This window comes from Bombina bombina, chromosome 3 (genome assembly GCF_027579735.1).
Source record: "Bombina bombina isolate aBomBom1 chromosome 3, aBomBom1.pri, whole genome shotgun sequence".
In the NCBI taxonomy this organism is placed as follows: Eukaryota; Metazoa; Chordata; class Amphibia; order Anura; family Bombinatoridae; genus Bombina; species Bombina bombina.
This window is the reverse complement of record NC_069501.1, coordinates 658,745,484-658,762,019: the sequence shown is the minus strand read 5'-3', so window position 1 is coordinate 658,762,019 and position 16,536 is coordinate 658,745,484. Positions and strand designations below refer to the sequence as shown.

The 16,536-nt window shown below is 40.8% G+C and overlaps 1 protein-coding gene across 1 annotated transcript in view; it reads left to right on the top strand.

The window, feature by feature from the left end:
- Positions 1-16,536, top strand: part of TRIM37 (tripartite motif containing 37) — a 1,136,753-nt gene that overhangs the window by 612,457 nt on the left and 507,760 nt on the right. The window contains exon 16 of the mRNA XM_053707386.1: positions 9,424-9,560. Within this exon, the coding sequence (XP_053563361.1) occupies positions 9,424-9,560 (137 nt within the window). The remainder of the gene's footprint in view (positions 1-9,423; positions 9,561-16,536) is intronic.

Below are 16,536 nucleotides of genomic sequence, written 5' to 3'. Positions count from 1 at the left end.
TTTGTAGTGTATCTAGATGCAGCTCTTACTCTTTGATGTGTGCTGTCTGTCTATAAGAGACCTTTGGGTCTTCTTCCATTGTCTCCGGGTGAGTTGGATCTCCTTTTAGGAATCTGTGTTTCCAGGTGATAGTTGTTCCCTGCGGGGACTTCGTTTAGCTCTGGGTTTTCCAGAGCTGGGTAGGCTTAGTGCCTTTCTCTTCCTTGTGTCCTCTGCTTGTGCAGAGGTGATAGGGAGACTAGTCCTGCGAGTAGTATTTTTTTGACCTTGAGGTATCTCTTGGTTGTCCTGAGGCTCTGAGAAGTATCTTCATACAACTTCTAGCCTTGCTCCTTGGAGCGTTGGGTGGTTCCTTCCTTTGGTCAGGGCTTTCGAGTTCTTCTCACTATCCGGATTCTCTGGATATGCATCCATACCCTTGTGTCTGGCTTTTTGGCCAGTTGGGGTGTTTAGTTCTAGGGTAAGGTTTGCCTGAACTATTAGGTGCCCGGACCTGTTTTTCTCCCTGAGACTTTTGGTTGCTGAAGCTTCGCTTGGCCTTTTTCCTAACCCAGTCTTTGGTGGTTTTGGAATCTTGAATCTCAGGGCTGGTCAGGGTTTTCCATTGTAGTGGGAACTGGGGCTATGTCCTTGCTCCATCTACCTAATCTGGTCATGGTTGGCTAGGATTTCAGAGTATTGTTTACTCTTTGCCACAGTGTGACCCATGTCATCTGGTGGTTAGCCGTGTGGCTTGAGCCTCAAGGGTAGTTGGTTCATACCCAGCTGCTGGCGTTGGATGTCTAATCTCTGGTGCACCTTAGGGTTGCATTCCCCTTGTCAGCTTGCTAGTGTTCTTGTGGATTCCCTGCTCTGCAGGCGAATGGGTTGACTGTGCCTCTACTTGGCAAGCTACTTGTAGGGGGGTCCTTTTCTAGGACATCTGTCTTTGGAATTTCTTTTCCCATTAGCCGGTGACTTCGGGCCTTGAGGACAGCTGTTGCCCTTCCGGCATCATCCCTTTTCTTTAGGGGATATTCTCCTCCCTATCGAGATAAAGTCTTTGCTTGTGGCTTCTCTTGGATGGGAGGCAGAAAGGTGGGATTGGTTCCCCCGGGGTCTTGCTGGCTCCAAGCATACTTGTTGGGCCTTTATTTTGATAGATCCTTAGGTCTATGGCCTTGTTGTCTGTTTTCTTTTGCATGATGTACCGAGTCCACGGATTCATCCTAACTTGTGGGATATTGTCCTTCCTGATGGGAAGTAGCAAAGAGAGCACCACAGCAGAGCTGTCTATATAACTCCCCCTTAACTCCACCCCCCAGTCATTCTCTTTGCTGGCTCTAAGCAGGAAGAGTAAAGAGAAGAGGTGTTAAACTGTTAGTTTTATTTTATCTTCAATCAAGAGTTTGTTATTTTTAAATGGTACCGGTGTTGTACTATTTGCTCTCAGACAGGACATAGATGAAGATTTCTGCCTGGAGGAGGATGATCTTAGCATTTGTAACTAAGGACCACTGCTGTTCCCACATGAGCTGAGGAGTACAGGAAAACTTCAGTGTGAGGAACGGTTCTTGCTATACAGCAAGGAGGTATGTTCAGTCATTTCTCCAACATAGGTGTGTCCGGTCCACGGCGTCATCCTTACTTGTGGGATATTCTCTTCCCCAACAGGAAATGGCAAAGAGCCCAGCAAAGCTGGTCACATGATCCCTCCTAGGCTCCGCCTACCCCAGTCATTCTCTTTGCCGTTGTACAGGCAACATCTCCACGGAGATGGCTTAGAGTTTTTTAGTGTTTAACTGTAGTTTTTCATTATTCAATAATGGGGACTATACAGACTTGTCTCCAAAGATACAAGTAAATCAGAGGACCAGAGACTCACTCCGTTGGTGGCTGTCCCTGGACAACCTGTCACGAGGGATGACATTCCACAGACCAGAGTGGGTCATTGTCACGACCGACGCCAGTCTGATGGGCTGGGGCGCGGTCTGGGGATCCCTGAAAGCTCAGGGTCTTTGGTCTCGGGAAGAATCTCTTCTGCCGATAAATATTCTGGAACTGAGAGCGATATTCAATGCTCTCAAGGCTTGGCCTCAGCTAGCGAGGACCAAGTTCATACGGTTTCAATCAGACAACATGACGACTGTTGCGTACATCAACCATCAGGGGGGAACAAGGAGTTCCCTAGCGATGGAAGAAGTGACCAAGATCATTCTATGGGCGGAGTCTCACTCCTGCCACCTGTCTGCTATCCACATCCCGGGAGTGGAAAATTGGGAAGCGGATTTTCTGAGTCGTCAGACATTGCATCCGGGGGAGTGGGAACTCCATCCGGAAATCTTTGCCCAAGTCACTCAACTTTGGGGCATTCCAGACATGGATCTGATGGCCTCTCGTCAGAACTTCAAAGTTCCTTGCTACGGGTCCAGATCCAGGGATCCCAAGGCGGCTCTAGTGGATGCACTAGTAGCACCTTGGACCTTCAAACTAGCTTATGTGTTCCCGCCGTTTCCTCTCATCCCCAGGCTGGTAGCCAGGATCAATCAGGAGAGGGCGTCGGTGATCTTGATAGCTCCTGCGTGGCCACGCAGGACTTGGTATGCAGATCTGGTGAATATGTCATCGGCTCCACCTTGGAAGCTACCTTTGAGACGAGACCTTCTTGTTCAGGGTCCGTTCGAACATCCGAATCTGGTTTCACTCCAGCTGACTGCTTGGAGATTGAACGCTTGATTTTATCGAAGCGAGGTTTCTCAGATTCTGTTATCGATACTCTTGTTCAGGCCAGAAAGCCTGTAACTAGAAAGATTTACCATAAAATTTGGAAAAAATATATCTGTTGGTGTGAATCTAAAGGATTCCCTTGGGACAAGGTTAAGATTCCTAGGATTCTATCCTTCCTTCAAGAAGGATTGGAAAAAGGATTATCGGCAAGTTCCCTGAAGGGACAGATTTCTGCCTTGTCGGTGTTACTTCACAAAAAACTGGCAGCTGTGCCAGATGTTCAAGCCTTTGTTCAGGCTCTGGTTAGAATCAAGCCTGTTTACAAACCTTTGACTCCTCCTTGGAGTCTCAATTTAGTTCTTTCAGTTCTTCAGGGGGTTCCGTTTGAACCCTTACATTCCGTTGATATTAAGTTATTATCTTGGAAAGTTTTGTTTTTAGTTGCAATTTCTTCTGCTAGAAGAGTTTCAGAATTATCTGCTCTGCAGTGTTCTCCTCCTTATCTGGTGTTCCATGCAGATAAGGTGGTTTTACGTACTAAACCTGGTTTTCTTCCAAAAGTTGTTTCTAACAAAAACATTAACCAGGAGATTATCGTACCTTCTCTGTGTCCGAAACCAGTTTCAAAGAAGGAACGCTTGTTGCACAATTTGGATGTTGTTCGCGCTCTAAAATTCTATTTAGATGCTACAAAGGATTTTAGACAAACATCTTCCCTGTTTGTTGTTTATTCAGGTAAAAGGAGAGGTCAAAAAGCAACTTCTACCTCTCTCTCTTTTTGGATTAAAAGCATCATCAGATTGGCTTACGAGACTGCTGGACGGCAGCCTCCCGAAAGAATCACGGCTCATTCCACTAGGGCTGTGGCTTCCACATGGGCCTTCAAGAACGAGGCTTCTGTTGATCAGATATGTAGGGCAGCGACTTGGTCTTCACTGCACACTTTTACCAAATTTTACAAGTTTGATACTTTTGCTTCTTCTGAGGCTATTTTTGGGAGAAAGGTTTTGCAAGCCGTGGTGCCTTCCATTTAAGGTGACCTGATTTGCTCCCTCCCTTCATCCGTGTCCTAAAGCTTTGGTATTGGTTCCCACAAGTAAGGATGACGCCGTGGACCGGACACACCTATGTTGGAGAAAACAGAATTTATGTTTACCTGATAAATTTCTTTCTCCAACGGTGTGTCCGGTCCACGGCCCGCCCTGGTTTTTTAATCAGGTCTGATAATTTATTTTCTTTAACTACAGTCACCACGGTACCATATGGTTTCTCCTATGCTATTATTCCTCCTTAACGTCGGTCGAATGACTGGGGTAGGCGGAGCCTAGGAGGGATCATGTGACCAGCTTTGCTGGGCTCTTTGCCATTTCCTGTTGGGGAAGAGAATATCCCACAAGTAAGGATGACGCCGTGGACCGGACACACCGTTGGAGAAAGAAATTTATCAGGTAAACATAAATTCTGTTTTTTCTGCAGAGACTGTGTTAACTCAGAAAGGCTTACAGTATCCCCATTAGGGGAAGGGGAAGCAGTAATCCTAGTACGAAAGAGGTTTTACTAGTTTGCATAAAGGGCTACATTTTTTTTTTGGGGCGCTCAGTTTGTTTATGTAAAATTGGGACAAACGTTTGTGTGTTCTGGGAGTAACTTTTTTTATTTTTATGGGACGTTTACTTGAGGGGCCATTTGGCTTATTTCGGGTTTGTTATAGCCCACATGGTTTTCAAACTAGGTTTGTTAGATTTGAGTAGGCCCCAGTAACATTGAGTGAGGTGGCGGGGCCTATTTTCAGGCCTCAGTTGCGCATTTAGTTATACAGACAAGCAGCAAGCAACTTCTCCTGAGGTCCTGATGATCTTCTGAGGGCCTATTCGAAGCTTTAACCCCATATTATCGTTCCTAAGGGCGGGTAGGGCCACAGCAGAGCTGTGGCAAGGTGCTTATAGGGGTGTTTAACCGGTTTTAGACATATTTCAATCCGGTTTTTTCATTTGGGGCTTTATTGCTTATTAACTTGTGGTGCAATCCTTCTAAAGCTTAGTGGGTACACTGTTAAAATTTCAGAAAAATTGAAGCAATTTTAACCTGTTTTGCAGTTTGTGTATGCCTTTTTTTCTCTTAAAGGCGCAGTACCGTTTTTGCAAATTGTGTTTTTTTCATTAAATAAAGTGTTTTCCAAGCTTGCTTGCTTTATTACTAGTTTGTTAAACATGTATGACACTGAGGAAACTCATTGTTCAATTTGTTTAGAAGCCATTGTGGTACCCCCTCTTAGAATGTGTCCCACTTGTACTGATATGTCTATAAATTCCAAACAGCATATTTTGACTTATAAAAGTTTGGCATTAGATGATTCTCAGACAGAAGGAAATCAGGTTTTGCCATCTAGTTCTCCCCAAGTGTCACAACCAGTAACGCCCGCACAAGCGACTCCAAGTACTTCTAGTGCGTCTAATTCTTTCACCTTGCAAGATATGGCTTCAGTTATGAATACTACCCTCACAGAGGTTTTATCTAAGCTGCCTGGGTTGCAAGGGAAGCGCAGTAGCTCTGGGTTAAGAACAAATGCTGAGCCTTCTGACGCTTTAGTAGCCGTATCCGATATTCCCTCACAATGTTCTGAAGTAGGGATGAGGGATTTGCTGTCTGAGGGAGAGATTTCTGATTCAGGAAAGATGTTCTCTCAGACAGATTCAGATATGACAGCATTTAAATTTAAGCTAGAGCACCTCCGCTTATTGCTCAGGGAGGTTTTAGCTACACTGGATGATTGTGACCCTATTGTAGTTCCAGAGAAATTGTGTAAAATGGACAAATATTTAGAGGTTTCTGTTTACACTGATGTGTTTCTGGAGTGGGATAAACCAGGTATTCCGTTCTCTCCCCCTCCTGTTTTTAAGAAAATGTTTCCCATTTCTGACACCATAAAGGACTCATGGCAGACGGTCCCTAAGGTGGAGGGAGCTATTTCTACCCTGGCTAAGCGTACAACTATACCTATTGAAGACAGTTGTGCTTTCATTGATCCTATGGATAAAAAATTAGTGGGTCTCCTAAAGAAAATTTTTGTTCATCAAGGTTTTCTTCTTCAACCTATAGCGTGCATTGTTCCTGTAACCACTGCAGCTGCCTTTTGGTTTGAGGCTCTAGAAGAGGCTCTTCAGATGGAGACCCCACTAGATTATATTTTGGACAGAATTAAGGCTCTTAAGTTGGCTAATTCTTTTATTACAGGCGCCGCTTTTCATCTTGCTAAATTAGCGGCTAAGAATTCAGGTTTTGCCATTTTGGCCACGCAGGACTTGGTATGCAGACCTGGTGGACATGTCATCCCTTCCACCATGGTCTCTGCCATTGAGACAGGACCTTCTGATTCAAGGTCCATTCAAGCATCCAAATCTAATTTCTCTGCAACTGACTGCTTGGAGATTGAACGCTTGATTCTATCAAAGCAGGGTTTCTCTGAGTCAGTCATAAATAGCTTGATTCAGGCTCGAAAGCCTGTTACCAGGAAAAATTATCATAAGATATGGTGTAAATATCTTTTTTTGATGTGAATCCAAAGGCTTCTCCTGGAGTAAAATCAGGATTCCTAGGATTTTGTTTTTTCTCCAAGAGGGATTGGAGAAAGGATTATCAGCTAGTTCCCTAAAGGGACAGATACCTGCTCTGTCTATTTTATTGCACAAGCGTCTGGCAGATGTTCCAGACGTTCAGGCTTTTTGTCAGGCTTTAGTTATAATTAAGCCAGTGTTTAAACCTATTGCTCCGCCATGGAGTCTAAATTTAGTTCTTAGAGTTCTTCAGGGGGTTCCATTTGAACCCATGCATTCCATAGATATTAAGCTTTTATCTTGGAAAGTTTTGTTCCTAGTTGCTATCTCTTCAGTTCGGAGAGTTTCTGAACTATCTGCATTACAATGTGACTCACCTTATCTTGTGTTCCATTCTGATAAGGTGGTTTTGCGTATAAAGCCTGGGTTTCTGACTAAGGTTGTTACTAACAGGAATATCAATCAAGAAATTGTTGTTCCTTCTCTGTGTCCTAATCCTTCTTGTAAGAAGGAACGTCTGTTGCACAACTTGGACGTGGTTCGTGCTTTGAAATTTTATTTGCAGGCAACCAAATATTTTCGTAAAAAACATCTTCTTTGTTTGTTGTCTATTCTGGAACGCGTAGGGGTCAAAAGGCTATGGCGACTTCTCTTTCCTTTTGGCTGAAAAGCATCATCTGTTTGGCTTATGAGACTGCTGGACAGCAGCCTCCTGAAAGGATTACAGCTCATTCTACTAGAGTGGTAGCTTCCACATGGGCTTTTAAAAATGATGCTTCTGATGAACAGATTTGTAAGGCTGCGACTTGGTCGTCGCTTCATACCTTTTCAAAATTTTACAAATTTGATACTTTTGCTTCTTCGGAGGCAATTTTTGGGAGAAAGGTTTTACAAGCAGTGGTGCCTTCCGTTTAGGTTCCTGTCTTGGCCCTCCCTTCATCCGTGTCCTATAGCTTTGGTATTGGTATCCCACAAGTTAGGATGAATACGTGGACTCGGTACATCATGCAAAAGAAAACAAAATTTATGCTTACCTGATCAATTTCTTTCTTTTGCGATGTACCGAGTCCACGCCCGCCCTGTCTATTTAAGACAGATAGTATGTTTTTTTTATGTAAACTTCAGTCACCTCTGCACCTTATAGTTTCTCCTTTTCTTCCTTGGCCTTTGGTCGAATGACTGGGGGGTGGAGTTAAGGGGGGAGCTATATAGACATCTCTGCTGTGGTGCTCTCTTTGCTTCTTCCTGTCAGGAAGGACAATATCCCACAAGTTAGGATGAATCCATTGCAAAAGAAAGAAATTTATCAGGTAAGCATAAATTTTGTTTTCATAGTCGGGTTGTTCTTGTACACTGTGGGGATGGCTGTGCTATCCTTACGCTCGTTCCTGTACCTGTTTCGGGATTATTTTGTTCCCCTGTTTTGGATCCCTGAGACTGGGTTGGTCCAGCTGGCTGTGGGTCTGCAGGTCAGGATGGCCGAGCGGTCTATGGAGCTGCGTTGGGTCGCAGTCTCCTGGATGTGTAAATTTTGTTGAGTCTATTCTGTTAGCTTATTCTGCTAGGGTATAGATTTTCCTTTAAACTGGCTCCATTGATTTCAGAAGAGAGTTTACTCTTCCTTCGGGTTCTGAGGGTATACTCTGCTTCTCGGGGGCCTCGATTGAGGTTTTGTGTTCCCTTTTTAGGGACCTGTGTGTAGGTACGGCAACTTAGGTTGCCTGGAGCGTGCCCTTTGTCTGGGGGTTGCTTTTGCGGTCTGTTTCTTCCTTGACTGCTTCTTCTTCCTCGCAAGTATCCTCTGTCGTCCTGTTATGGACTCTGTGTTCTCAAACTTGGGGTTTCTCACCTGAGTGTATTACACAATTTTTCATGGTCGAATGCCTTGGTATTTTTGACACTGGGAGGACTTTACCTCTTCAGTTGCAATCCGTGCTTGTAGGATGTTGGAGAGACGTCTGTTCTGTCTCTGTGCTCGGTCTTATCCCGGGTTTTGCTTGGTAAAGACGTGGCCTCCTTTCCCTGTGGCGCTCTGTGAGCTGGGCTCACTTGTGGGGGTGTTCTTTTTTGTATTCGGGGACCTTTCGGTTTCAGCTGGTTTCTCCTTCATTTGTGGAGATAAGTGGTGGACTGTTTGTTGGGCGACGGTGTCTCCTGGAGAGGACTGTTGGCTCAGTCGAGTCCATTTGCGGTCTCTAGTTTGACTTCTGGACTAACTGCGAGTCAGTCTCATTGGGGCTTTTCCACTTAAAACTTTCTTTTCTTCGGATGATGCGGGGTTTTTTTATCGGGTAGGGGTTGAGGCTTGGTGCCCTCAGTATGGGCCGCCTATTGTACCCCCCCCGTCTTGGCATTCAGTGTCCTCTAAAGCTTGGGTATTGTTTTCCCAAAAGTAATGAATGCAGCTATGGACTCTTTCCATTTAAGAAGAAAAACATAAATTATGCTTACCTGATAATTTCCTTTTCTTATGATGGAAAGAGTCCACAGCTCCTCACCCGTAATTTTATGTGGGGCGTCCTTATTATCTTCTGGCCCCTTTCACCCTGATATTTTTCTACTGTTCCTTATTCCTCTGCAGAATGACTGGGAGATGAGGGGAGTGGGAGGAGTATTTAAGCCTTTGGTCCTCCTGGTGGACAGGTTCTTATTTCCCAAAAGTAATGAATGTAGCTGTGGACTCTTTCCATCAGAAGAAATGGAAATTATCAGATAAGCATAATTTATGTTTTTTACCTATGTGATTATCTTGTATCTAAGCCTCTGCAAACTGCCCCTTATTTCAGGTCTTTTGACAGACTTGCATTTTAGCCAATCAGTGCTGGCTCCTAGGAACTCCACGTGCGTGAGCTCAGTGTTATCTATATAAAACACATGATCTAACACCATCTAGTTAATGCCCTGAGATGAAAGGCGGCCTTCAAGGGCTTAGAAATTAGCATATGAACCTCCTAGGTTAAGCTTTCAACTAAGAATACCAAGAGAACAAAGCAAAATTGGTGATAGGTGTAAATTTGAAAATTGTTTAAAATTACATTCCCTATCTGAATAATGAGTTTGTTTTGGAGTAGACTGTCTCTTTAAAACTGCAGCATACGTTAAATGTGATTGCAATGGTAACGCATAGTGATTTTTATTTTTACTTTGATTGTGTGTTTAACAGCAGGATCTGTCTGATGGAGACCTAGATCTGGATCTAGCTGGGGATGAAGAAGCCAACCATCTAGAAGGCAGCTGCTCCTCTGCTAGCTCCACTGCCACCAGCAACACTGAAGAAAATGATATAGATGAAGAGACCATGTAAGATTTTTTAGCTATTAAAATGATAAAAAAAAAATTTTGGTAAATAAGTTTATTATTGCTTAAAGGGATAGTAAACCTAATTTTTGTATTTCACGATGCAGATAGAGCATGCAATTTTAAGCAACTTTTTAATTTACTCCTATTGATTTTTCTTCCTTCTCTTGGTATCTTTATTTAAAAAGCAGAAATGTATGTTTAAGAGCCGGCCCATTTTTGGTTCAGACCTTGAGATGAACTTGCTTATTGGTGACTAATTGTAACTAGTCAGCAAGTGCAACCCAGGTTCTGAACCAAAAATGGGCCGGCTCTTAAACATACATTTCTGCTTTTCAAATAGACACCAAGAGAAGGAAGAAAAAGTAATGATAGAAGTAAATTAGAAAGTTGCTTACAATTGCATGCTCTATCTGAATCATGAATGAAACAAAATTGGGTTTACTATCCATTTAACTTATCCCATATATATGAAATATAAAGTTTTTTTCCATGTGCTAACAGCAGGCATCCCCCCCATATTTCTCAGAATATGAAGAAGCCTTAATACCCAATGAGCAATATTCATCCAAAGGTTTTAGGGCACTCCAATATATACCATAACATTAGCTGTTCCTTTTAATCTATTTAATCAATCGCTCTTGAAAGGAGCACTTTCTAATGGTCTAAGGTACCGTAATGCCCTTGTATAAATGCTATCCACAAGCTTATTAACTTATATTATTGATATCACTAATAAAAGTTTATGCTCTACAAAAATAGAAGTGCTAACCATGTTAAGATGCCTTAATGTAAAGGCAGATCAGAAGTAAACATTTAGATGGTCTATTTGCCTATTTCTATCCACAACTTTAATGTAAAGTATTTGCGATGCCTTTCTTAATAAGGTCAAGGGCATGGTGTGTCCTTTTTTGTGTGGTAACGACAGTGGTGCTAAACAATATTCTTAGACATGTAAGGATTAAAAAAAAAAAAAAAAGCACCACAATGCAAGCTCAGGGAGATCTATAGTTGTTTTCTCCCAGAGTAAAGTGCTTGTCTGGCTCCTTTTTCACAACATGAGAAATCTGTCACATTCGATCCATAATTGGTTGCAGGGACTTGTTTTTTGTCTCTATAGATCAGCTGATAACCTCATGTGCGCTTTCCTACTCGGCTGATCATTATCCAGATATCGGGTGTGAAGTCTACTTGTCTCCTGCTTTTTGTTTTGGCTTAGCGCACCTTAATTTGTAAGTTTTTTTTATTATACCTCCTTCCTCAAGAGCTTTTTTGGGGATTTATTTATGCTATTGTAAATCAATTCTATAATGGAGCCTTCTGATTCTGTTCCTAAATCTACCATAGAAGCTGTGTCCTCTGAACACTTTCCTTCCAATGTTAAGTGTGTATATTGTAAAAAAAGCTGCAGTATCTCCTCCAGCTTATTTATGTGACTCATGTTTAAAAAAGTTAATGCATTCAGACCAACCTAATGCTGTTTCTATTGGAATTTTTGCTCCTTATATTCATTACAGGAGAAGGCTTCTAATATATCACTCGGTGTGAAAAATCTCATCAAAGCTGTGGTTTCTGAGGCGCTGGCTGCTCTCTCACCTTCAAATACGTGTAAAAGATCAGTTTAGATTTTACCTTCTGCTGGTGCTATGTCTTCTAAATTTAGGGCTACTGTTGTGTCTTTAGAAGGTGGAATTTCCTCTGGTGATATGGAGTCTTCCTCTAATATTGAACCTGATTCTTCCTCTTTTTTTGTTTGAAATTTAACATATTCATTTAACATAAAATAATTTTGACTTACTTTAGTAATTAGAGTCTAAGATGTCCTTGTACTCTTTTAAATTCAGTTTACAAAACTTTTGTTCAGCTCCATGAGATTGTTCCTATCCCTAATGCTGTCTCTGACATGATTTCTAGGTAATGGTCTAAACCAGGTAATTTGTGTAATCCTTCTGCTAGGTTTAAAAAGGGTTAGCATTTACCTGCTGCTAATGTTGAATTGTGGGAAACTGTTCCTAACGTTGATGGGGCTATTTCCACTCTGGCTAAGCGTTCTGCTATACCTTTGGAAGACAGTACTTCTTTTAAAGACCCTTTGGATGGAAAATTAGTATTTTCATATTAGGGTATTTTTATTAGGTTATTAGCTTCGGCAGGCAATTTCTATTGTTATTGTGGCTGCTGCTTCATCTAACTGGTTATCTACTCTTTCAGAACAGTGTTATGTTGACTCTGCTTGTGAGAATCATTTGAATTTACTAAAAAATGTTAGTTTCTTTATTTGTGATGCTGTATTTGTAATTATGAAGATCAATATCAAAAGAATGTCTTTGACAGTCTGCTGACATAACGTCAAAATCCAGAATTTTTTCCCTTTCTATTCGGGGAAAGAAACTGTTTGGTTCTGATTTAGATTCTATAATATCTACTGTTGCTGGATGTAAATGGGATTTTCTTCCTCAAGTCTAAAGCTTCCAATAATTTTCTTTCCTTTCGTCAGAATAAGGAACAAAGGACCTAGGGCTAACGAACAAGTCCAAGTAGGCTAAGAAATCTATCTCTACTACCCAATCTGTATGATGGTATGGCCACAATCCAAATGTTCTTGTAGGGGGTAGGTTATTTCCTTTTTTCATGAGGCTTGATTTCAATCTGTTCCAGATCCCTGAGTTTTAAAGGAACAGTTCACCCAAATAATGTTTTATTTTTAATTGAAAGTAATTTATAATTAACATATGACAGACTGAAACAATAAACATTAATGTTTGCCTTAAAATTATATTTGTTTTTTACTACAATGAATTTAACAGGCTTGTCTATACCCTTGCTTGCCAAATTAATACGTACGTTTAGCCCTAAGTTTGATCGCTGTTGTGATCCGCCCTCAACATGATGTCACCCAGAAGTGTGAACACAGACGTTTCAGTTCTAGCTCAACTGAAATCTACATTTATTTTGTGCTTATAACTGCAGTAATGGTATTGAGCTAAATTATGTCAGGGAAGTAGGGTTGCAAGGTGTCCGGTATTAGACTGGTAATAGTATTTAAAAAAAACGGACATAGCCTTATGTAGTTCATGTGTTTGCTTTTGAAGTATTTTAATGCTTTTCAGCTGCATCCGGGCCAACCTAACTACCCAGCAGAAGTAACTCAACCCCATTAGCCTAAGCCCAGCCCAGTGGCAGCCCGTGTCCACCGGCTTCTAGACCTACTAAGGAGTCACTCGTTGCCTAGCTGATCCTGATGTGCGGAACGGTGCCCCTCAGTCTGCCCTGCGCCGTGCGTACTGCCTCTGCCTGTGTGTGTCGGACGGCACATGATCATGCACGTGACGTCACAGCAAAGACCCACAAATTGTATGTTGTTATTTAAACACCAATTCTAACAGCTAGATGTGTTGGCATACATTTGCAATGTAAAAATAACAAACATTTTTTATGTTGCTATTTCAACTCCAAAAATAAATTTTATGTAGCTATTTACACTCCAAAAATAAAATTTTAAATTGTATGTTGTTATTCCAAAAGCAACTCTAACAGCTAGATGTGTTGGCATACATTTTCAATGGAGATTTTTTTTGGAAAAAATGTTGCTATTTCAGCTCCAAAAATAAATTTCATGTTGCTATTTCAACACCAAAAATAACAGCTAGATGTGTTGGCATACATTTGAGTTGGTGTTGAAATCACAACATACAATTTAAAATTTCATTATTGGTGTTGAATTTATTTTTGGAGTTGGAATAGCAACATCAAATTTGTTTACATTGCAAATGTATGCCAACACATCTAGCTGTTAGAATTGGTTGGTGTTGAAATAACAACATACAATTGAAACATGTATTTTTGATGTTGAAATAGCAACATAAATTTTGTTTTCAATTATTCAACTTTCAATTATTCAACTTTTACATTGCCAATGTATGCCAACGCATCTAGCTGTTAGAGTTGGTGTTTAAATAGCAACATAGCATTTAAAATTTAGTTTTGGTATTGAAATGGCAACATCAAATTTATTTTTGGAGTTGGAATAGCAACATCAAATTTGTTTACATTGCAAATGTATGCCAACACATCTAGCTGTTAGAATTTATACAATGCTCTAATCTTGGTTTTATTTCAGTTTTATTTCACACTAAAAAAATATTACCATCAAAATTCATAATTGTTTTCTATAACCCCTATTTGTTGCTTGGAGATTGTTGCTGAATACACAAACAGGGGTTATAGAAAACAACAATTATGAATTTTGATGGTAATATTTTTTTTTAGTACTGATAATTTGGTTATTTTATTTATAAATAATCACCCATACAATTACACAAAAAATACAATTGTTTTGTATACCCCCTGCTTGTTGTTTGGAGATTGTGGCTGAATACAGAATGAGCATTTCTAAGGGAAATTATTTGCATATCATTAGATAAGTGGCTTGGATAAGCTGTGGGGCGTGGTAAAGTAGCGTGGAAGTACAGCCCTTTTGCTTGGGTGTTCAACAATCTTCAAGCTGCAACTACAAGCAGTGTTAAAAAAGGTAACATTTATACAGAATTCTCCAAAATGTATTCATCTTTCATGTAATTAGCAAGAGTCCATGAGCTAGTGACGTATGGGATATACATTCCTACCAGGAGGGGCAAAGTTTCCCAAACCTCAAAATGCCTATAAATACACCCCTCACCACACCCACAATTCAGTTTTTACAAACTTTGCCTCCCGTGGAGGTGGTGAAGTAAGTTTGTGCTAGATTCTACGTTGTTATGCGCTTCGCAGCAGGCTGGAGCCCGGTTTTCCTCTCAGTGTGCAGTGAATGTCAGAGGGATGTGAAGAGAGTATTGCCTATTTGAATTCAATGGTCTCCTTCTACGGGATCTATTTCATAGGTTCTCTGTTATCGGTCGTAGAGATTCATCTCTTACCTCCCTTTTCAGATCGACGATATACTCTTATATACCATTACCTCTACTGATTCTCCTTTCAGTACTGGTTTGGCTTTCTACTACATGTAGATGAGTGTCCTGGGGTAAGTAAGTCTTATTTTTTGTGACACTCTAAGCTATGGTTGGGCACTTTATTTATAAAGTTCTAAATATATGTCTTTAAACTTATATTTGCCATGATTCAGGATGATCAATATTCCTTATTTCAGACAGTCAGTTTCATTATTTGGGATAATGCATTTGAATAATCATTTTTTTCTTACCTTAAAATTGTTTTCAATTGACTTTTTTTCCTGTGGGCTGTTAGGCTCGCGGGGGCTGAAAATGCTTCAATTTATTGTGTCATTCTTGGTGCGGACTTTTTTGGCGCAAAAAATTCTGTTTGTCATTTCCGGCGTCAAACTTGACGCCGGAAGTTGTTCGTGTTTGCGTAATTTTTTTGACGTTTTGCGCCAAAAATATCGGCGTCATTCTTGGCGCCAAAATTTTTTAGGCGCCAATAATGTGGGCGTCTTTTTTTTTTTTTTTACATTTTTATTTTATTGAGATTAAAATAGCATAAATACAACAGTCTCATCAACAAGTTACACTTCACAACATACGTTATAATGACATGACATGGCATTTTGGGCACCTCAGTTTTTGAATCTTATAGGTTCGCTTAGTCCTCAGACAAACAGGACCAATCGAGGGCCCAGAAATTGAATAAAGCGGTTGATGGAGATAATAGTGAAAATTGCAGCTTCAGTGTAAGTCAGATAAATACAGATTATAGAATGAACACACTATACCAAAACAGTGAAGTATAAAGAGGGCACCAATGTAACTCTATAGATCAACAGTTATTATAGGTGAGGTGCAAAACAATCCACAATTATTATTTGAATCCAAATAAACCATTAACACTGAGCAGTTAAAGGAGCATAAACATTGCTAAAACTATTATCATAGGTACACTTCAGAGGAGCAGGAAATCGTAAATGAACTTGAGTTTCCTGTATTGGAACCCCGAGAGCCATGCTACAGAAATGCAGGGAAAGGCTGGAGCATGACTCTGCGGGTTGGACAGAGACTACTATACTCTGTCAAAAATGTATGCGGAGGAAAGGATTCAACCCTAACCGCACAAGAATGGTGGGGGGGCGGAGGGTAGGCTGGGAATAGCATAGCCTTCAGTTGTCAATTTTCATATCTAACAAGGCAAACAACCCCGGAGTAAACATAGAAATACGAAACACACAGAGGGCTATATAAGTTTTAGTGTCTGCGTAAGTGATTGCTTCAAGCCTATGTGGGGGCTATGCTATAGCTAACATGGTCTAACTGCTTTGAGGAACATAGAATACTAATGTAACAACTTAACATTATTTAAAACTGAACACAAGGGTAAAGGGAAAGTGAGACTCACAGATCTGCGTGTTAGAGGCCAAATCAATCTACCAAAAATCATTTTAACTAAATAATATACCTATAACTCAGGATAGGAAATAGTACACAGTTAATATGTACGACCGGTAGGTCACTGAATCTAGTTCCCCGGACTAGAGTATAGAGTAAGCTGTGTAAATTTTATTTACTATGAGTAATGAGAAACTAAGCTTTTAATTAATTATACCATATATTCATAAAGTAGATTGATGTCATACTCATTAACAGAGCTGTAGGACCGCTCAATAAAGCTCACAAGTACACCCTAAGCAAGGGCTGGGCGCTATTAGTGGTCCTTCTGCATAAATATATATATACGCTGTGGAGCTAGTCCCAAAGAAAACTATGCGCTTAGCTAGATGAGGGTTCCTAGACCAGTGTGTGCCGCTAAATAGAGAGATATCAATAATATTAACTAAACATATCGTAGTCACTTGAAGTTAACTCATAGGAAACTACCTGCACCAAAGTTGGTCATTTCTATGTGTGGAAAGCTTACAACTATAGAATGGTAGACATCCCCACATAACCACCAATGAGCCCATAGTAGCGTATCATGCTGATATTTTCTCCTGTTTCCTAGAGCTCTAAGGGCACTTGAAATGTTACGCTGT